Here is a 20,454-nt window from a genome sequence, read left to right on the forward strand (position 1 = left end):
TGGGGACAGTATCCTAGTAAAGACCCTAAGCCAAGGCCACGATAGGACATAAGAAATGATCACAGAGTGCCTCAAATAGAAAAAAAATGTGCTATTGTTATGTTAAATATTTATTCCACTTTCTGTGGACCTAAAAATACACCAACTGCAGAGTATATATATATATATATATATATATACTTATTTCCCCCCCCCCCCCCCCCCCCGTACAGGTTTTTTGGGAATGTGTAATTGTGGAATATTTTCTGCCTCCAGCTATTTTGCTCAAATAACGCCCACAGACTTTACTGCTTGGGGATTTGTTCACAATGGTGTTAAAAAAAATAATAAAATACAAAAAATCAACTACTACCACACGGCAGGGATGGGGGGGAGGGGGAAGGGGGTGAGTCAGAGGGTGGCTGTTTAGCACCAAGAACACCTGGAGCACAGTGCTGAGAGGTGTAGGACAGAGAGGCCAAGACAAACCCAGGCAGCCAAGAGGGCCAATGGCATCCTGGCCTTTATCAAGAACAGTGTGGCCAGCAGGAGCAGGGAGGTCATTCTGCCCCTGTACGCTGCACTGGTTAGGCCACACCTTGAGTCCTGTGTCCAGTTCTGGGCCCCTCAGTTTAGGAAGGAGGTTGACTTGCTGGAAGGTGTCCAGAGAAGCACAACGAAGTTGGTGAGGGGTTTGGAGCACAGCCCTATGAGGAGAGGCTGAGGGAGCTGGGGTTGCTTAAGACTGGAGAGAAGGAGGCTCAGGGGAGACCTTATTGCTCTCTACAACTACCTGAAGGGAGGTTGTAGACAGGCGGAGGTTGGTCTCTTCTCCCAGGCAACCAGCACCAGAACAAGAGGACACAGTCTCAAGCTGCACCAGGGGAGGTTTAGGCTGGAGGTTAGGAAGAAATTCTACACAGAGAGAGTGATTGCCCATTGGAATGTGCTGCCTGGGGACGTGGTGGAGTCACCATCATTGGAGGTGTTTAGGAGGAGACTTGATAGGGTGCTTGGTTGCAGGGTTTAGTTGATTAGGTGGTGTTGGATGATACGTTGGACACGATGATCTTGAAGGTCTCTTCCAACCTGGTCTGGTCTATTCTATTCTATTCTAAAAGGGGGACTATTTGGGATTATAAACTCTCAAGGTGGGAGAGAGGAGGTGGAAGAGACGAAACAGCCGCACTGCCAAGCAGCCTGAGTGTGGGGACGCCGCACTGCCTGCTGCCTCCCCAAAATCTGCCTGTGCTGGCAGAGCGCGGCGGGCAGCGGCGCTGGGTGCTGTGGCAGCTCGCTCCTCAGGAAGCTCCAGAGCCCAGGTGCTCAGAGTTGAAGATGCTTTGTCAGAGCTTCAGCGTGGGATTTAGTCATGGCAGAACCCGGCCAGCCCCATGGCACGTGTGGAGCTGAGAGGTTTAGCTCACATGCTTCTTATTTACCACCTGGAGCCTGGAAAGCTCACATCTTGCCATGCTCTGCAGACCTCCCTTCACCTGGTAGGTCGTTGTGCAACAACCCAAGCAGATCATCACAGTGCCCCTATGCAGAGGGACAAGGTGAATGGGCAAGCTGCAGGGATCACCACCATGATCTGTCTTCTCGGACAGGAAAAGCAGAAGGCTGCTCCCCAGATCCCTCAGACATGAAATCCATCTCTCAGGGCTGCTAGGGACTTGGTCATAGGGTGTGATTTCTAAACGAAGAGAGGGCAATTTGAAAGCAGCTGCCTCACAGAATCACCAGCTGAGCCCCCAAGGCCACATCTCCAAGGGTACAAGTTGGGAAGGCAGCTGTGGAGTTTGTCTGAACAAGGCTGTGGCAGCTCCCCCAGGGCATGAGGCTCTGCAGCTCTTAAACAAGCTGTTCCACCCTCGGGACCTTCCTGGACACGGTGACTGACTGAAGCAATGACAGGCAGGCACAAGGCTGGCTGCTGTGCATAATGCTGAGGACATGCTGGTGCAGCCTGTCCGTGCCAGCAGGATGCACACCGAGATGTCTGTGCTCACCTGCATGCCAATGATGGCGTAGATGAAGAAAAGCATGGCGATCAGGAGGCAGACATAGGGGAGGGCCTGCAAGAGAAGCAAATGAGTCATCTCAGTTAGCACAGGTCCAGCTCCAGAGGAACACAAAAAGCACAGCGAGCAGGTAAGCTGTGCCGATCCATCTCCCCTACAAGTCAACGAGTCAGCAAGAGCTTGAGAACAGCCTGCGTTGGGAAGCAGCAGCCCAGCACCATGGCCTGGGAGGAGACCAGGGGCGCTTGTGGCTTACCTTGAAGGACTGCACGAACGTCCAGAGCAGGATGCGGATGGTGTAACCCTGGCGCAGCAGCTTGATGAGCCGAGCAGCCCGGAAGAGCTTCAGGAAGCTCATGTTGAAGCTGCTGGTGTTCACCAGCTGGGAGGAGATGAAGAGGGTCAGAGGGAGGTGGGAGCTCCCCACCCCCCGCAGCAGCACACCCCGCCGCTCCCAGCCCCTGCTTCACCTTGGTGTCGGTCAGGATGATCTCCGTAATGCTGCCGATGACTGTGATGAAGTCAAAGATGTTCCAGGTATCTCGGAAATAATTCTGCAAGAGAAAGGAGAGGGGGAACGTGGGTTTGGGCTCAGGAATGGCAGGTCTGAAGGGAGCTGGGCCGTGAACTGAGGCTGCTTATGGACAATGGTGATGGCAACAGACACCTTGCCGCCCATTTGTATGCGGCCACAGTGTGGATCACTGTCCTGCGTCTGAGACAGTGACAGATCTGAGCATGTCTGCAGCGAGCAACTTCTCCTGGGAGATGACTCACCCACCCAACAGGCTGGCCTGGTGAATGGGAGTTCGAAAAGCAGCCACAGCCAGCCCTGGTCAGGCTGCAACAGCTCATCATGCCAACCTTCACAGACATGAGGTGGCTTTGCTCTGCTCTCAGCGCCCAGACCCATCTCAGCCCCTGATGTTTGTGTAGCAGCTGGTGCAAGATCAGACTTGACCATAGCTGGTGCTGCTGAGAGAAGGGAGGGTGACCAGAAACCCTCCTGTTAGTGGACCTCATCTCCCAGTATAGATTAGAAACAGGAAAGAAACTATGAAAGAGCAAATCTGACAGTTGCTCATAAGCAGCAGGGTAGCTGAAGAAAAGGGAGTCCAGGGCTTCAAATCTGAATCAATAGGACTTGAGCCTGTGAATTAGGCAGGGAGATCTCACTGCTGATCAGGTCTGGTCCAACTGATACAGCCCAAGGGCAGCAACGTACCAGCATCTCAGTGCTCTGGAGGACAAGGAACCGCAGCTACCAACATGATGGCAGTAGCTTCAGCAGAACAGTTGCATGGCACCAGAGGACCAGAGAAACAAGGCAAAAAGTCAAGCAACAGTGTGGCTTTCCCCACCAGCATCCAGCAGTGGGAAGTTCAATGAGAACCAAAGAAGCCATTCCAACCTAAAAGCAGCTCTCAGGCTGGGACCCAAAATAAATAGCAACAATCTCACATTATTAACACCTCCTCTCTGTGGCCTGTGTGCTGCCAAAGCCCAAATTAACATCCTCATCAAGAACAGGAGCAGCCACTCACCAGGAAGCCAAAAGCAATGATCTTGAGGACACACTCCAAAGAGAACACCATGGTGAATGCGATGTTCAGGTACTTCAGGGCCAGCTCATAGGTGTAAGGAGCAGAGTAGTACTGATAGAAAGAGAGAGAGACATTGCTAGCCAGGAGGGAGCCTGCCAGCCTCTTGGCTGATATCTGTCCCAGGAAGACCTGTGTTGGTCCATATTCCTTGCTCTGAATGTATCAAGACCATCCCCTCTTTATCCCATTTTCTAGGAGAGCTGCTGATCCTTTTAAGAAGGAATCAGAGAGTAAACCCAAATCTTTCTGCTGTAGTCAAGAGGTCCAGGCAGTCTGGGTTATCTCATTTAGGGAGTATCAATCTTGCCTCCAGTTTGGGGCATGTGGTGTTTTAAGTGCCTATGTCAAGGGCATACATGCTCAGACTGTCTCAAAACATCTCTTAGAAACAACCAAAATACCTTCCACTTCCCAAAGAGGACAGGCTTACTCTGACAGGCTCACCTTCATCATCAGCACCACAGTGTTCAATGCTATCATGGCCATGATGGTGTACTCGAAGGATGGGGAGACCACGAAGTGCCAGACTCGGTACTGGAAGGTGTGCCGGTTCTGGGGCATGTAGCGCGTGAGGGGCTTGGCGCTGATGGCAAAGTCAATGCAGGCCCGCTGGAATAAAACAGCACGCATCAGACCCTGGCTGATGGCTGCCACGCTGCTCTCCTTCATGGGCTGGCCAGGCAGGTGGCTCATGGCTTTCTTACACCTTTTCACCACCTAGGAAGCTTCAAGCTCCCAAAGTGCAGAGAACACACGGAAACGTCCTCTTCCGCCCTCCCCAGACCGTACCTCATTCTTCTCCAGACTGCACTCCTCCATCATTTTGTCTCCTTGCTCTTGGAACGTAATGATGATGAGAGCCACGAAAATGTTGACAAAGAAGAAAGGGAAGACCACAAAATAGACAACATAAAAAATGGACATCTCCATGCGATTGCTGCGGCTGGGCCCGCGATCCTCCTCAGTCACATCCACTGAATGCTGCAGCACCCTGTGGGCAGACAGGAGAAGAAAAGCAACCAGAGATATGCCCATCAGGACTGCCACCACACGGCACTTCTCGTGGGACCCACTTTGTCCACAGTTGCAACAACGGTAAGATAAACCTTTGCCTTAGTGTGCTCTACAAGGACAACCCTCCTAAGTGACTAGAGCTTGTTTTATGCTGCTTTGCTTGGGCCCCTGGTGGAAAATGGATTTTCCAGTGCTTCACTACAGAGAAAATTGCCCAAGCTCACATGGGCATGAAGTAAGGGCTAGTCCTGTGGTCTTGAGGTAACATATACCTCAGAGCCACAGAAGAGAAGGGACTATTCATCAGTACTGTGTACCTTTCTGGGCCCCTCGGTTTAAGAAGGACATTGAGACTCTTGAACATGTTCAGAGAAGGGCAACAAGGCTGGTGAGAGGCCTCTAGCACAAGCCCTATGAGGAGAGGCTGAGGGAGCTGGGATTGTTTAGCCTGGAGAAGAGGAGGCTCAGGGGAGACCTTATTGCTGTCTACAACTACCTGACGGGAGGTTGTAGCCAGGTGGGGGCTGGTCTCTTCTCCCAGGCAACCAGCACCAGAACAAGAGAACACAGTCTCAAACTGAGCCAGGGGAAGTTTAGGCTGGAGGTGAGGAGAAAGTTCTTCACAGAGAGAGTTGTTAGCCATTGGAATGTGCTGCCCAGGGAGGTGGTGGAGTCCCCGTCCCTGAAGGTGTTCAAAAAGGGATTGAATGTGGCACTTGAAGCCATGGTTTAGTAGTCATGAGGTCTGTGGTGACAGGTTGGACTTGATGGTCTTTGAGGTGTTTTCCAACCTTAATCATTCTATAATTCTATGATCATTTACACCCCAAGTAAGAAACTAACACCAGCCACAGTTCCAGCTTTATATTGGGGACCTAAAGTTCTTTTCCCCTGACAATTTCTCATTCTTCCTCTCCTTCCTGCCCAGCAGCAGTCTCTCTTTCAGTCCCACCTGGCTGTTGCCAGCTATTAACCCAACCACCCCAATGGGGACATGTCCACCATAACGCAAGGGGGGTTAATGGAACAGAATACTCACTGGGGCCAACCCTCGCCCGTGGAGACTGTGAACAGGGTGAGCAAAGCCCAGATGATGTTGTCGTAGTGGAACTCATGGCGCTTCCATTCCCGGCACTTCACTTCCATCTTGTTCTTCTCATGATCCACATAGTTGCCTCTGCAAGGTGTAGAGAGAACAGTGACCTTGGGTTTTAGGCTGCCAGACTATGAGACAGCAGTTTTAAAACCTGGGGACAGCATGTGTGCGTGGTGGGGACACAGACGCCAGAGGGAGAAACGAGGAAAAGGTGTATAACGACTGGGGGAAGGGAGAAAAGAGAACAGGATCAAAATACAGGGCTCTGCATCCTGCATCCCATGCAAGGATGTACAGTGCTGATATAGCAATGGGAAAAAGGATCAGCCCAAGACATCCACCCCAAGAGCTAGTCATGACCAAGGAACCCAGGCAGCACCCTGCCTTTGCCAAAGGTGTCAGCAGATTGGACCTACTGTACAGGGCACCTACATGCAGTCCTTCTCCGTGTCCTTAGAGCTGTCAGTGCAATAGAAAAACTTCCCCTTGAAGAGCTGGACAGCAATGACAGCAAAGATGAACATGAAGAGCTTGTAAACAATGAGGATGTTGAAGACGTTCTTGAGGGAGGTCACCACACAGTCGAAGACGGCCTGCAGGAGAGGGCACAGCTCACCATGGGGAACCAACACTTTTGGCAAAGGGCAAGATCAAAAGCTTCCTCAAGACTAGCACTGAGAAAGACTCCTGGGGTGGAAAGGAGGGAAGACCTGGGCCTTCTCTTCATCAAAGGGCTATTTCATGACTGAGTTTAGCACCCAGAGTACACCCCTGCAGACGTGGACACCAAGCAGCCCCCAAGACAGCAGCAAAAATGGATATTTATATCCTCCAATGTTCCCTGCAACCAGGTCAGCAGACAAGGGACAGCCCTGATGATGCAATTAGCAGCTCTCAGGACCAATTAGTAAACACTTTTTTGTTCCACATCACCCCAAATAACAAGGCAGAGCAAATTTCCTCTTGTGGCAGCAGCACCTCCCAGGCTGTGCTCTCAGCCCTCCTTCTCACAGCAGTTTAAGAAGGAGATAAATGTCCTTATTCCTGCTTCCTGGTGAAGACAGAGGTGTCCAGAAATGAACTGACACAGGGTCATCCATCCACTGATTGGGAAGAAGAGCTGGGGTCAAAACTCATGTCTCTGAGGTGCACCCTGGGTGTTATCCATCAGCCAAAAATTGTCTTGTGCAAAAGCCCCAGGGCTTCCTCAGCTTCTTACTCCTTTCTGGCTCTGTACTCCACCAGCTAAGGTGGGAAATCCATAATCCTACCTGTGCTGCATAAGTAATCCCTCTATTCGTGTGGGCAATCCTGCTTTGGTGCAAGACCATGCCAGCACGGCACACAAATCCTGCTGTTCGCAGGCTGCTCTGGTGGGAAAGATGATGAACTTTGGAAAGAGATTTGAGCTCTTCCAAACCAGGGCAGCTTATTTTATCTGAAAAGCATCTGGGCTTTGCAGCCTTCTGCCTGCTCCAGACTCACTTTCCCTGGTAGAGGAACTAACTCTGACACCTTGCAGAGCTCCAGGCTTGCTTGCAGTAACTCATTTCACCTCCAACTATGAAGGAACCTGAAGGATGTTGCTTGAAAATGGGGCTCCTAAACCACAGCAAATGCTTTGGAAGTTGTTTGCTCATGTCTCACAAGCAAATCCATGCGTGTGGTCCCTGCAGCCACCAGTCCATGCTGGAGAAGACAGATGGAAGGCAGGAGGTGGGATCATTACCTTCAGCTTGGGCAGTCTCTTGATGGTTTTCAGGGGTCTCAAGACTCGCAGCACACGGAGGGACTTGATGGTCTTGATATCCCGGCCTTTGTTGGTCCTACCACGTTGGAGGGAGGCACATGGACCAAGAAATGAAGTGAAGAGACAACGACCTTGCAGACCTGTGCTTGAAGCTCAGGGATTTTCATCAGCTGACAACACACCCCACCCCAGCATGCATGAGGATGGGAAGGGGAGAATCAGCAATCACAAATGTGCGATTGCCGAGTGCTCAGCCCACCCAAAGGAGTTTCCTCCACCACATGTGCTGACAGCTGGCAGAGGTGAAAAATGGAGCAGTCCCTCTCCTCCTCAGCGCTGGCACCTCTCCCCTCAGATTTGCCTAGGGAAGGACCTGCTCTGAGCTTGGTTTCTTTGCACAAATCCTGTCTCTTAAGGCTTTCTGCCGCATTCCATCAGTGCTACCCGACTCGATCAGCCTAATCTTTCATCTCACACCTCAGCCCTCTCTTCCCTATCCAGCTGCCTCCACCCCAAGTCAGCTGAGGGAGGGAGAACCTACTATCAGGATTATTTAGAAAAGCAGCACTAAAAGCCCTCTTGACCCTCATTTCATGAGCATGGTGGTTAATCCCACCCACAATATGAGGGGTTTGTTCCCTTGTCTTTTGACTAAAGCCCACGGGCTGGATCCAAGGATGGAGAAGAGAGGTGCTGGTGAAGGTGGCACAGTTTGTATCCACCCAGCACCTTGAGAAAGCAATAAGGAAATGACTTACAATAACAGATGCTCCAAATTACACAGCTCCTTTGTGAAGGTTAATGCAACAGGGAGCACAATAATGGGCTTAATCATTAAGAGATGTAAACAAAACCACTAATTAATAGTCTTCTCTGGGAGCACAGCCCCACAAGTGCATGGGAAGCAACTGTACCAACAGCCCCAAGACCCACTTTACATCTCCCATCTCCTGTTTTGTCCAGTGTCAGGGCCTGGGTAAGCAGCTGGGGCATCTGACTGCAGGCTGGGGCATCCAGCTTGGGGTTGGGGTGAGGCCTTGATGGCAGTGCTCAGTTAGTGCAAGCTGCTACCAAGGATGACTCAATTGTACTGGTTTACACCTGCTCAGGAGGAACCTCTTCATTACCTCAGGAAACCTCCTGTATATTTGTTTGGGGTCCAACATGAATATGGGATGGATAACACCTGGAAGAAAGCCTGGCCTTGCTGTGTCTATAGTTGAGACTGAGCTCATCTCAGCCCCTTGAGCTTGGCATGAACCACATCCCATGCCCTTTAAGGGCAGCGCAGGCAAAGCCCCCACTGGGGCAGAGCCTTCAGCTCTGTGGTGACACCACCTTCCCTGTGTCCTGCTCCCCCCCCCTCCATGCTTCATACCATCTCTGCAGCATACTGTGGTCTCTAGGAACACAGCTAAGGGTCAGCAGAGGCATCAGACAGATGGACACTCGCCTGCACCCGCCCCCCGCCCTGGCACTCCCCAGGTTGGCACCCCAGGGTGACCCATCTGGCATAGTTACCCCAAAGCATTCCTGTCGGTGATCCAGCCCAGCAGCCACCAAATAGCACCAACAGAGAGAGGGAAAAAGAGAGAAGAGAGGAAAAAGGTAAGAAAAGCATTGGTGGAGCTGCACTGGGACAACTGCAGCCTCTGGAGCAGCTGACTGCCACCCCACACCTGGATTGAAAGGCATGATGAGTAGACCATGTTGTGTCCTCCACAATGGGGCTTATCTCCAGGGAGGAACCCATCCAGCAAGCTGGGAGCCCCTGCCCTTCCCGTAGGAGGTTGTGAGAGGGGGTTGCATAGTGAAAACCCTCCTGCAAGAGGAACTCGGGGACAGTGGGACAATAGGCAACAGCAGGTGGGGTGCACAGAATCATAGAATTGTTTCAGTTGGAAAAGACCTCTAAGATCATCTAGTCCAAACATTAACCCAACACCACCATGCCCATTAAACCATGTCCTGAAATGCCATGTCCACGCGTTTCTCAAACACCTCCAGGGATGGTGACTCCACCACTTCCCTGGGCAGCCTGTTCTAGTGCCTGGCCACTCTTTCAGTAAAGAAATTTTTCTTAATATCCAACCTAAACCTTCCCTGGCACAATTTCAGGCCAATTCCTCTCATTCTATCACCTCAAGCCAAGAGCTGGGGAGGTACCTCAAGGCTCGGCCCCAACTAGCCACAGGCAGCTGCCTCTGAGGGAACACATCTGCAAGACCATAACAATTATCATGTCAACAGACTAACTCTGACAAATCACCTCCAGCAAGAAACCCACCAGTTAAGAGCTTGAGGCACAGTATGGGATCTCCTGAAACCCAGTAGGATATCTGACTGGACAAGCTATGGTGGTCTGCAAGGCCTCCAGACAAACCCAAAAGCCTACAAAGTAAAACATTTCTTAAAAACCATAAAAACAACCTGGCTGCATGTCAGTGAAAGAGGTGGAAGGTGTGTTGAAAAGGTGGGAGATTAACTCTGCAGCACTTCTGCAGCTCTGTCCCAGCTGTCACATTGGGTTATATTGCAGCACATAGGGTCCGTTGCTTCCAAACACCAGTGCCGAGAGGCACAAGGAGATGCTCCTCAGCAAAGAAAGAGGCACCTCTGCTGGGTACCTCTGGGTGAAGAATCATAGAACTGGTTTTGCTGAAAGAGATCTTCCAGATCATCAAGTCCAACCATTAACCCAGCACTGCCAGGTAACCACTAAACCATGCCCCTCAGCACCACATCTACACAGATTTTAAAGGCCTCCAGGGATGTGAGCTCCACCACTGCCCCGGGCAGCCTGTTTTAGAACTTGAGAACTCTTTTGATGACAAAACCTTTCTTAATATCCAACCTAAACCTTCCCTGGTGCAACTTGAAGCCATTTCCTCTAGTCCTGCCTCTTATTACTTGGAAGCACAGATCGACCCTCACCTCACTCCAACCTCTTCTCAGGAGTTGTAGAGAGTAAGAAGGACTCCCCTCAGCCTCCATTTCTCCAGGCTAAACAACCCCAGTTCCCTCAGCTGCTCCTCATAAGACCTGCTCTCTAGACCCTTTAGCAGCTTCACTGGCCTTCTTTGGCAGCTCCTGCTTTTGCTCACCAGGTAAGACAACAAGAGCTACACACTGACTACTCAGCCTTTCCACCACCCTTTCCATCACTCAGCCTTTCCAGCTGCTGCAATCCCACAGGCATCTTCTCCTCTTGGCAGTGCCTCCTCAGAGCGTGCCACGGGAGGCCAAAGCAAGCAGGGTCTTTAGTTCTGGTTCTGGTTCTTTCAACTAATTTGATTTGAACTCTTGGAAGATTTACAGTTGTGCATCAGGCTTTTTCTTTTGGCTGCATGTGACTGACACTGTCGCTTTCCACGTGGTGAGTTTCAGATGGGCCAAGACAGCCTCCCACTTGAGATGGATGGCCTCTGATAGGGCAGTGGACAAGCTGCCATGGCACACGAGGAGATGGCTTTATGGGTGGCCACTTGCTTATTGATGATTTGGATGCAGTACCAACAGCCCAGCAAGATGATGCCAGCACTGCTGGACTAGCTCAAAGACCTCCTGCTGTTCCCACAGCTACCCAGGAACCCCACAGGAAAGCTGAACCATACACAGGAGGCAAAAGGGGTGGAAAACTCAAACAGCACAGCATGTCCCAGCACTTCTTCAACCAGGAAGTGCTGGACCTGGTCACCAGCCACTCTCACCCACATAATCACCACAGCCACTCCACAGGTACCACTTTGTCCACCCACTGCTGTGGAGGTGAGGAGGGGTAGAAGGAAGATACATCCACCCCAGCCCCACATCAAAGAGGGAGGGAAAAGAAAAGGAGAGGGATACAGATATCACCACCAGAGTTTTCCTCTCGAGATCATGATGGGGGGAGGGTGGGTGACAGGTTGGGACGCATGTAGCTGGCAAACATCCCTGGAGCAGCACTGGCAGCAGGCTGCCATGGAGAGAGGCAGGTCTCCTTATAACTGCTTCATAATGTATAAACCCACTGGAAATTGCTGTGGTTCCTTTGTTCCCCTCACCTCTGAAGCCATGAGATCATCTGCCCCAGCAGGAGCCACTGTCAGCTGTGGGGGAGAGGGACAATCTCGCAGGTTTACATTATAGAGAGCCCTCATCCACATCACAGGTGACTCAGTATCTAGCCAGCTATGGCTACACGAGTGGGCAGGAGACACAAATACTTGCTGCAAAAGGATGTGGAGATGCAAAGGTACTTTCCATGGGAGGGGGTTCAGTGCTGTGGCTGAAGGGGGTGCTCGCCCTCGAGAATTCAGCTGCCCCATGGCCAGAGGGACTTTTCTTTCCTTTGGGAGGCTGGGTGGAGGCAGGCAGGTGGCAAGCAAGACTCAAAGGGGCACTGTAGCTTCCCTTCATGTTTGGCACTGGCAGGCAGAGACACTGCCAGCTCCAGGGGCCATCCCAAGAACTGTGTCACCTTTGTGGGGTGGAGACAAGAGGACAGTAAGCACCAATTATGGTATTGTTAGTGGTGTTGAGAACACTCACCTACCCAGGAACAAGCTGAGCTATGATCATCCAGCCATCAGAAAGCCGTGATGAAAGATGCCTTAGAAGGAAAAACCCTCCTTGTCCTCCTAAAGACCCTCAAACCACCCAGCACATCTTCAGGCTGCTGATGCCCTTGAGCCCCCACAAGACATGCTCTGAGGGGCTGCCCTGGCAGAGAAGAGATCAGCCAGACCCTGGAGATGCTCAGTCCATCCTCGTTGTAGTCTGGGTGCCTACTTGGTGCTCAGAGCCAGCAGGACCTGCCCCATGCTGGTCTGTGGTCATCCCCCTGCCCTGCCCAGGGGCTGATTCATCCCTGTGCCGAGCAAGCTGAATTCTCCTGTGCTCTTCCTGAGGAGAGAGCGGTGGCTGCAAGCACTGGGCGAGGAAAGGGTGAGGAGGGTGAGGAAGGCAAAAGCAATGAGCCAGGGAGGGTGCAAGTGGGTGAGAGCAAGGGGAAGGAGCTGCCACCTGGCCTGGGGTGGGATGGGAGGGATGGATTATGGGCTGTAATCCATCAAGTGGCCTCGGGGCTCAGACCCAGCCACCCCAAGAGCCTGGCACGGTACCTGGACAAGGACAGGGCTCCAGTCTGCGTGGCTGCCAGGCCCTCCCTTCTCACCGGCACTAACACCACTGCCACCAGTGACAAAGGCACAAAGAGAGAACAACAGTGTGACAAAGGAGTGTGAGCCTCTCCTCTCTTCTCCTTTCCTTCCACAGGCACTGATGGGGCACCATGGCCCTGGGGACCAGGGGGTGCCCCTTGCGTGTCATGTTGGCACCCACTCTCTGGGTACCAGCACCTCCCTGTGCTCACACTGCATCACCTGACCTAGTTGACAGCACAGAGTAGGGCAGAGGGGCACGAAGCTCATCCCCACGTGCTCCTGCCCTCCATGACATGGGCACCACAGACATCAAGCCACTCTATGCAGGAGGACACACAAGTGCCACAAGCTCAGCAGCAGAGCCCAGCTGCAAGGTGATGCTCAGCGGGGACATGCTCCAGAGCAAACACACAGCACCCTGCCCTCAGCACAATGCTGCAGAGGGAGTGAGCACAAACCCCACCAGTTGCAGTCCCATCTCTGCAGGGCTCTGGGGCAATGCTTCCCCTTGGAGCAGAGGAAAAGCCACCCACCAGAGGTACCATTTCCAGCACTAACGTTCAGAGGACAGCTCCACCTCGCAGACAGCTGCTATTGCTGTCTCTGTGAGCCCCAGAATGTGAAGCAGGTAACTCCAGCTCTGCCACCTGTTCCCCCCTCTAAAAGCCTCTTCTGTCCTCTTTCAAGACCACTTTCACCACCAATCTCATCCTAGCATCTCCTGCTTGCCTTGCTTTGCCCCTGCCTGCTTGCTCACCCGCATTTGAGAAACAAGAAGAAATACATCTCTGGAGCAGCCAGACACTGCTGCCAGGAGACATCCCAGAAGCAGAACTGAAGGGTGCAGAGAAATGAAAAAAAAAATAAATATAGAAATCAGGGAGTAGCAGCCATAACACACAATTGCCTCCTCCTCCCACCCCAGCCAAGGGAAGGTAAAGAGCTGACAAGGGTGACAGCCACTTACGCCAAGGCAAAAGCCACCAGCGCTCCCACCACCACGATGAAATCCAGGATGTTCCAGAGGTCTCGAAAGTAGGAGCCGTCCTGCAGGATCAAGCCCTGATCAATCATCTGCAGCAGGGGGGGGAAACAGTGGAAAACAAACCAGGCAGAGTATGAGCAGCTCAGCCATCAAGTTGGAGTAGCTGCAGGCTACTGCAGGGGACAGGGACATTGCTGGGGAGCAGAAGATCCAGCCCTGGACCGTGGGTATATGTCTGGGAGCACTGTATTTTGGGAGCCTGGAGACCAATAAAAGCAGTGCTGATCATTTTCAACTCTTGCTGCTAAGAACCATGTTTTGAAGTCTTCACCAGCCAAATTTAGGACCAGAACCAAAAAAAACCCACAAAAAAACCCAGAGCTGTTTCCCATGTGGATGCAGGACACAGCATCCCCAGCAAAGCCACTTCATAAGGTCTCTTACCTTGATAACCATCTCAAAGGTGAAGACGCCAGTGAAGACATAGTCAAAATACCTCAGGACCTGCAGAGAGAGGGCACAGAAGCTCTGCAGCAGGTGCCATCAAATGGGCTCACTGGTGCCCACCCAGGCCCCATTACCACCCCTGCACTGGGACTTGCCTGGCTCATGTGCAGACAAGAGGGTCAGCTTGCTTGCCCCAAACCCAGCCTGTTCCCTAAGAGTTTGGGACAGCCATAAACACACACCGTGTAGGCAAGAGACGAAGGATTCCCATGCATGATGCAAGCAGCTCTGAAATCATGCTGGAAGCTGGAATCATGCTCCCCCATACCAGTCCCTGCACACACCAGAATCTTCCCAGTTTAAGCTACTTTACTGTTGATGAGGCACCTTGGTCTGCTCCCCAGGCTCTATAGACTGTGTGTGGGAGGCTGAGAGGGATTTCCAGGGTTTATTAAGGAAGGGGATGGGTAGAACAGACTGAGAGTTGGGGCTATTCAGTCTGGAGGGGAGAATGCTCCAAGGAGACCTTATTGTGGCCTTCCAGTATCTTGAGGGGGACTACAAGAAACCTGGTGAGGGACTTTCTAGGGTATCAGGTAGTGATAGGACCAGGGAGAATGGAGCAAAACTAGAAATGGGTAGATTCAGGTTGGATGTTAGGAAGAATTTCTTCACCAGGAGGGTAGTGAGACACTGGAATAGGTTGCCCAGGAAGGTGGTAGAAGTCTCACCCCTGGAAGCTTTTAAGGCCAGGATGGATGTGGCTCTGAGCAACCTGACCTAGTGTGAGGTGTCCCTGCCCATTGCAGGGGGGTTGGAACTAGACGATCTTTGAGGTCCTTTCCAACCCTGACAATTCTATGATCCTAAGTCAGACCCCTCGGCACAGCGCAGGTGCTGCCACCCAACTGCACCGATCCATCACCCATATGCATCCCACCATGGAAGCTAAAATCCTCCAGGCCCTTCTGCATGCTGGCTGGGGGAAAGCAGGGGAGGTTTGCATTCACTTTGTTGCGGTCGGAGTTGGTGAGGACAGGATCCTCAGCCGCGAGGGCGATGCTGCTGGCGGCGATCACCAGGAGGATGCACATCTCAAAGTAGCGCAGGTTCACGATGTAGTGGCAAGCCCTCCGCACCCTGCCAGGAGACAGCCCACACCTTGACCTCTGAGTCCCAGGCATGGCCCACTTGCAAAACCCACCCCACCTTGCCAGCTTCCAGGGCAGAAAGACGGCCAGCAAAGTCTGAGGAGCAAAACAAGAGAGCTGGAAGGACTGTTTGGGCTTCCTGATCATTTTGTCTCAGCTGTCCCAGTCTCCAAGACACCCCACAGCCAACCAAGGGTAGCCCTTGCAAAACTGAGGTCCTAATTCTGCCAGCTTGCTGGAGCTGGACAAGAGCTAAGAGGGAGCAGAAATGTGCAGAAAAAGAAAAGGTAACAAGCATTGAATAAAAATCAGAGCTGACAATCAGCAGTCAGGAGTAAAAACTATGAGCATGGCTGGAATAGAGGGAGAGCACTGCCAGGGCTGGGGGAACACCGCAGCTGGTTATCTGGACTTTTGGGAGATATTCAGCCCCTTTCCCAAGGGGACTCCCCATTTTCAGTGATCCCTAAGACCTCCCTAAGAAGGATTCTGCAGGGGAGACCTTCTCACCCTCTACAACTACCTGAAAGGAGGTTGTAGAGAGGAGGGGTTCATTCACTTCTCCTAAAGTAACAAGTGATAGGATGAGGAAGTGGCCTCAGGTTGTGCCAGGGGAGGTTTAGGTTGGACGTTAAGAACAATTTCTTCACTCAAAGGGTTGTCAAGCTGCCCAGTGAAGCAGAGGAGTCCCCATTCCTGGAGAGATTTAAAAGCCATATAGATTCACTGCAGAGGAACATGGTTTTGTAGTGGTCTGGCAGTGCTGAGTTAACAGCTGGAGGTGACGACCTTATAGTCTCCTCCAAACAAAATAATTCTATGCTGCCCCTTGCAGCCCTCCCCAGTCCAGAGCTCCTACAGTCCAAAAAATATCTCACGGGTTGGTGGTGCTGAAGATGAACATGGAGCTGTGTGGCACCATCGCTTTGCCTGTCTCGCTTTTCTCCTTCTTCCGCTTCTTCTTCATCTCCTCCTCATCCTCTTTGGTCTCGGCCTCCTTTAAGGGGCTGGCTTCACCATCTGTCTTGTTGCTAACTGCAGGAAAGCGAGAGCCTTTGCCTGGTCTTGCACCCGGACAGCGCTTTGAGGTGCCCCTACCACATGGTCACACGTGCAACCTCCCCTAGGTTTCAGCTTTGCATCCCCATGTTGTTATAGAAAGAGGAACCAGAAGGCAAGACACAAACTGCTGGGATGGGCAGACTAAAGGGGTTTTAAGTAGGCCAGCTTCTGTGGTGCCGTTTAACATACACCACCATTTAAAGCTGCTCACCTTGCCAGCAAGGATGCTGTTAAGGGGCTTTAGTGGCAGTGAGCAGGGCAGAGGCTGTGGATGTGTTAGGAAAAACAAGGCATGCAGGGGTTTTCCCCAGGGCAGAGAAGAAGGAGGAATCAGGCAAGGGGCAGGTAGGAAGGAGGTGAGAAAGAGAGAATTCCCCCACGAGCCAGTGACACATCAGTTCTGCATTTGGGCTCCCCTGCAAAACTGGGATGCTGGAGAGATGCTGCAGGGAGCAGCAAGCAAAGCCCCCCATTTACTGGACATGGATAGAAAAAGCCCTGCAAGAGGCTTTCCAGCCCCACAGGGTCCCTGAGGGCCAGGAGAGGGGCTCAGGAAAGAGAGATGGGTCCTCACTCTGTACCACAGCGGAGTCGTGGACATCGATCATGATGGTGGTGCTCTCCGTGGCCTTCTCGGTGTTGGGGGTGATGGAGGAGAGGTCAGGCTCGCTCCGGCTGACGGTGCGGCTGGCCTGCAGCAGTGCTTGCTCACTGGTGTCTGGGCTGCTGCAGTCCTGCTCCATCAGGCTGTCAGTCTTGCCCCGGTGGGGCTCAGGTGCTGCTTGAGAGGGGCTCCCCTCCTTGGTGGTTCTGACCAGCTCGACATCACCTGCAGGGACCCCATTTGTCCTGCAGGAAGAATATAGAGGGAAAAAGAGATGCCAGGAGATAAGCAGAGAGGACAAGAAGCCCTGGGAACTGCAAGATGCTCTCTTTGGGTACCAACCTGACAGGCTCCCCGCTCATGCCTGGCTCCCTCTGAATCAGTGCCTCTGTTGCAGCTGCGTCCCCGTGGCGGTCCCCATCTTGTACCCCCTCCATGGGGCTGGTCTCCTCCAGCCCCATCTCCTGGCTGGCTGAGCGGCTCCCCAGGGCACTGGCTGGCTCCTTCCCCTCCATGCGGGCTCTGCGGTGGCGGCTGCGCCGCTGGCTCTGCCTCATCCTGGCTCTGTCCTCGATGCCACCTCCTGCCCCATCTTGCTCACCCGACTCACAGTTCCCATGGCACGACCTCTGGTGCCAAGACTCCTTGTCTCCCTTGACACGGGGCGACGGGCTCCTCCTGTCCTCACCCCCACCAGGGTTGGCTCCTGGGACTGGCTGCTCGGGTCCCTCGGCCGGTGGCCGCTCACCCTTGCTGCCCTGCTCCTCAGCACATTTCTCCAGGGTGACGCCATCCCCTGGTTTCTTCCTGCGGAAGATGCTGGCATGGGGGTTGATGAGGGGTGGCTCATCCTTGTTGATGCCCTCCTGGCTGGACATCTGCATGTGCCGGCGCAGCTGGCTGGTGCGCTGCTCCCACACCGACATGTGGTGCCGACGGCGACGCTCCCTCCTGCAACGGGAGATGGCAAGGTGTTGGCATCCCGGCTGCCCCCCTGGTGAAGGACCCACCCTGGATTCAATTTGGGAATCCCAGGAAGAAAGAAATGCCAACCCCAGGGCTATGGACTGGGCTCCTGCTTTGTCCCCAGGGCTTCACAGCATCAGTCTGGTGCTGGTAAGGGCTGTACTTCTGCCCCTTCAGAGGACATCAGGGTGAGGAAGGACCAGTCTCATCAGCCTCACAGCTGCCCTGAAGCTTGCAGGCAGCATGCCCAGCTTGCTGGGAGCAGCAAGCACCCCGGCTTGCCCTATCCTGGTCAGGAAGTGACCATCTTGCATAACTGCCTGGGGACCTTCTTAAATACAGGCAATAACCTCTTGTTGCAGCCAAGGATTCCTCTTTGTACTGGGGATGTCCTCACAACACCAGCTCCTTGGAGCCTGTCTCCTCTTTGGAGTGGTGCTACCTTAATGGTACAGATGATGGTGATGAGGGCTCTGACAGGAGAGTCAGCTTGGTAGCAAGAGTGGCAGTCCTGATAGGACTGGGACAGTAAGAGATGAAAAGATGCCAGATCTGAGACCTGCCTTTGTCAATGACAGAGGGCAGAGACATGTGGCTAGAGAAGGCTAGAAAAATGATCAGAGGGCTAGCAACACCTCTGCTATGAGAACAGGTCCAGAGAGTTGGTGTTGTTCAGCTTGGAGACAGCAAGGCTCCAGGGAGACCTTTTTGTGGCCTTTCAGCACTTAAAGAGGCCTTTAAGAAAGATTAGGTCAGACTTTTTAGCAGGGCATATTGTGACAGGACAAGGGGTGATGGCTCTAAAATAAAAGAGATAAATTTAGACTAGATAGAAGGAGGAAATTTTTTACACTGAGGGTGATGAAACACTGTCCCAGGTTGCCCAAAGAGATGGCAAATGCACCATCCCTGGAAATATTCCAGATCAGGTTGGTTAAGGCTCTGAGCAGCCTGTTCTAGTTGAAGATGTCCCTGCTGACTGCAGGGGTGGTTGGACTAGATGGCCTTTAAAGGTCCCTTCCAACCTAAACCAGTCTATGATTCTATTCTACCTTTCTATGATTTACAATGGAGCATGTCACCAGGCACAGGAGGTCTCTCCCTGTCCCTGTGCTCAGCTATGCTCAGCCAAGACAGCCCTTCACCCAGCACATCCCGGGTAGGAAGCCTGCACAGAAGCCTGAGGAGCAGTGGGTTTGCCTGGCTGAAGGTGAAAAAGCTGTACTGGGCTCCTCCATATGGCTGCAGGTGTGCTCTAGGGAGAGCTGGGCTCTGCCATGACACCTTTTCAGCTCCATAAACCCGCACACAGACCCCCTGGAGCAGACAGATCCCAACCCAGGGGAACCCCCACGAGCACACAGGTGTACACACACAGCTCCCCCTGGGCAGCGGTGCCCGTGGGCGGTGGGGCACACACGGACCCACGAGCACACGTGCTCACAGACGGGGGTGCACACAAAATAGAGGCACACACACACAACACCACCACCTCCCCGCCCCTCTGGGGAGGCCGGAGGGGAGCGGTGCGCGAGCCGGCCCCGCGGACGGACGCACAGACAGCACAGGAGCCACAGACGGACACGCGCCCCCGCGGCCCACATACAGGTGGCTGCTGCGTGGCTCCCACATCGACATGTGGTGTCTCCTTCGCCTGTCTCTTCTGGGGAGGAAAAACAAATGGGTTCAATCCCCCCTTCAATGCTCCTTTGACTCGTGGGGGCAGCGCAGAGAGGTGCCCCCCACCCCGCCCCGGGCAGCTGGCATCTCTTTGCCCAGGGATGGCAGAGTGCAGCAGGCAGCAGTGAACACCCTGCAGGTACACAGCTGTACACCAGCTTCCAGCTGCCTGCCAGGCTGCCTGTGCTCACACTCATGCCTTGTGGTCCATTCTGTAGCGGCCACAGAGCCTTCTCCACACTTTCTCTGGTGAATTTCCAAGCTTGCCTGGATGCGTTCCTGTGCAGCCTGCCCTGCTTTGGCAGGGCAGTTGGACTAGATGGTCTCTAGAGGTCCCTTTCCCACCCCTTCCATTCCATGATTCCGTGATTCAGTGATTCTCTGCTGGCCAGTTGTGCAGTGACACAAAAAGAGTGATGCAGGCTGCAACCCCTCAGAAGCCCTAGTACGTCCTTAGATAACTAAGAGCTCTTTCGAACTGCTCCAAATTCACTTATCTCAAGCAACATGTGGCAATTTAAGAGGAAGCAATGCTTTGAGCTGCTCAGAGCCATCACCATGGGGGTTGATGCTGCCCTGAGAACACAAAGGTGAATGTGAAGCTACCCCGCTGAAGCAAGGCATGAACCCAGGGTTGAGATTCTCCTGTCACCTGAGCAGCCCTGACACAGAGGAGCTTAACAGGGCTGTCAGGCCCTTCACCCTCACCGACTTCAGGCAGCTGGAGAGAGTCAAGGCTTTATCCAGTACAGGAAAGATTCAGATAGGCACAACTCCAAGCAAACAGCGGCGGGCTTTCTCAGTTTGCAAATGCCATGGCCGTGTGCAGGACACGTGAGTAAACAGAGACCAGTCACAGGGGACCGTCTGCCCATGTGCCCGCAGAGCTCACACAGGCAAGATGAGCTATGAGGTGTGAGGTATGAGGTATGAGATGCACCTCGCTGC

At 53.0% G+C, this 20,454-nt stretch overlaps 1 protein-coding gene across 1 annotated transcript in view; it reads right to left on the reverse strand.

The window, feature by feature from the left end:
- Nucleotides 1-20,454, reverse strand: part of CACNA1E (calcium voltage-gated channel subunit alpha1 E) — a 133,459-nt gene that overhangs the window by 22,938 nt on the left and 90,067 nt on the right. The window contains exons 20-36 of the mRNA XM_054165170.1: nucleotides 19,433-19,489; nucleotides 17,203-17,811; nucleotides 16,831-17,105; nucleotides 16,073-16,229; nucleotides 15,054-15,183; nucleotides 14,041-14,100; nucleotides 13,579-13,685; nucleotides 8,989-9,000; nucleotides 7,447-7,543; nucleotides 6,150-6,310; nucleotides 5,661-5,798; nucleotides 4,397-4,598; nucleotides 4,052-4,216; nucleotides 3,548-3,658; nucleotides 2,474-2,557; nucleotides 2,260-2,385; nucleotides 1,992-2,057 (exon numbers count right to left, since the gene is read on the reverse strand). Of these exons, the coding sequence (XP_054021145.1) occupies nucleotides 1,992-2,057; nucleotides 2,260-2,385; nucleotides 2,474-2,557; nucleotides 3,548-3,658; nucleotides 4,052-4,216; nucleotides 4,397-4,598; nucleotides 5,661-5,798; nucleotides 6,150-6,310; nucleotides 7,447-7,543; nucleotides 8,989-9,000; nucleotides 13,579-13,685; nucleotides 14,041-14,100; nucleotides 15,054-15,183; nucleotides 16,073-16,229; nucleotides 16,831-17,105; nucleotides 17,203-17,811; nucleotides 19,433-19,489 (2,557 nt within the window). The remainder of the gene's footprint in view (nucleotides 1-1,991; nucleotides 2,058-2,259; nucleotides 2,386-2,473; nucleotides 2,558-3,547; nucleotides 3,659-4,051; nucleotides 4,217-4,396; nucleotides 4,599-5,660; nucleotides 5,799-6,149; nucleotides 6,311-7,446; nucleotides 7,544-8,988; nucleotides 9,001-13,578; nucleotides 13,686-14,040; nucleotides 14,101-15,053; nucleotides 15,184-16,072; nucleotides 16,230-16,830; nucleotides 17,106-17,202; nucleotides 17,812-19,432; nucleotides 19,490-20,454) is intronic.

The sequence above is a fragment of the Dryobates pubescens genome, chromosome 11 (genome assembly GCF_014839835.1).
Source record: "Dryobates pubescens isolate bDryPub1 chromosome 11, bDryPub1.pri, whole genome shotgun sequence".
NCBI lineage: Eukaryota > Metazoa > Chordata > Aves > Piciformes > Picidae > Dryobates > Dryobates pubescens.